Consider the following 1,382-nt stretch of genomic DNA (forward strand, 5'->3'; position numbering starts at 1 on the left):
AATCAACAAAACGAGAACACCTCGGTCCACCTTACAAGAAAAGATTCATCGCAGGCTTTATTTCCTCATTATGCATCATCATTAAGTCTCAGCTGGAGGCCTATTAGAAAAAAAACAAATATATGGGGGGCGGGGGACTGTACCATTCAATTCTTCAATATTAAATAAGATGGATTCAAGTCTCATTGCGGTGTCCCGTACAGTGAACGTACATTGCGGCGGGCGGCGCTCGGGCCACGCTTACATGAAGTCTCTGGGCTGGTTTGCGAGCAAAGTCAGCGATGCGTTTCATCCGAAGGCGAGAAATGTGAGTAGAGGTGGCTGTTCATTTGCTCCTGAGGAACCACGGCGTGGCAGAAGGCACATTTATCCGGGACGCTGCGCTGAGCCGTCGCCATCTCTGCCGCCACGTCGGCGTCCTCGCACAGCTCGGGGCTCCACAGGGACTGAAGCGAAGGAAGCCAGCGTTTTATTCACGGGCAAAAACAAGACGGCGTGTACGCTCGGTGAGAGCGGAGAGGCTCGCGTTTGACGGAAGAAGGTCAAAACGCGACCCTCGTGCGTCTGGCGACGTTACTTTTACAACTGCCGTGGCAGTTGCGGATATGTGTCGCAATTAAAAAAGGTACGCGTTGTGATCATCACGCGTTGTTTCATCAGATTCTGACAGCGAGCGGCGCTTACATCTGGCTCGCACCTTCCGGCAAACACGCAAGCAGACGCAAGTGCAGAGTTGAAACAGAAAAATAAGGGATTAGCACCCATTACGCGGTAATGTGTTTCAAGTTGCGCCGCGGCGCTTATTTTGGACTTTTCACACACTCGCGCTCTTCCATTAGCGAAGAGCAAGCGGAAACCGATAATTTGCTACTACTTTTCTCAGACCTGCTTCTCACCTGCTGGGGGCCCCGAACGTCCTCCTGGGAGAGCGAGGAGGACGTCGTGTGGGAGGCGAACGTCGGGATGACAAAAGGCACGGACAGTTCCGAGGGCTCCTCCTCCTCCTCCTCCCCCTCCTGCTCCCCCTCCCGCTCCTCGTTGCTGGTCGCCGCGGGGATGCCGCTGAGGGGCCGCTTCACGGGCACGGTCAGAGCAACGTGCCTCTCCGGAGCGCTGTTCAGGAAGTCGTATTCGCTGTCCACGGGAGGCGGGAATTTCACGCTGAACTTGGAGAGCGAGTCTATAAAGTCCCTGTCGTCGGGGCTGGCGCCGCGCGACGCCAGCAAGGTGGGCACCAGCGGGATGTGCGGCGTCGACCTCGACGCCAGGAAGAAGGGTGCTTCGGGTTCTGCCGCGCGGTCTGTGCACTGGATGGGCATGGAGAACTGCTGATCTGTCGCACAGCACATCCAGCATTTGATTTCCAAGACGTTGTTTTTTTT

At 55.7% G+C, this 1,382-nt stretch overlaps 1 protein-coding gene across 1 annotated transcript; it reads right to left on the minus strand.

Moving 5' to 3' along the window:
- Nucleotides 1-27: 27 nt before the first annotated feature.
- LOC109509577 (TRAF family member-associated NF-kappa-B activator-like) lies at nt 28-1,376 on the minus strand. The gene is made up of 2 exons (XM_019859410.1): nt 897-1,376; nt 28-446 (listed from the first exon to the last, which is right to left on the minus strand). The coding sequence occupies exons 1-2, from the start codon at nt 1,347-1,349 to the stop codon at nt 276-278; spliced, it is 624 nt and encodes a 207-aa protein (XP_019714969.1). The 5' UTR covers nt 1,350-1,376; the 3' UTR covers nt 28-275.
- Nucleotides 1,377-1,382: the final 6 nt, after the last annotated feature.

Source organism: Hippocampus comes, unplaced genomic scaffold (assembly GCF_001891065.2).
Source record: "Hippocampus comes isolate QL1 unplaced genomic scaffold, H_comes_QL1_v1.1 C16956074, whole genome shotgun sequence".
Classification (NCBI taxonomy): domain Eukaryota; kingdom Metazoa; phylum Chordata; class Actinopteri; order Syngnathiformes; family Syngnathidae; genus Hippocampus; species Hippocampus comes.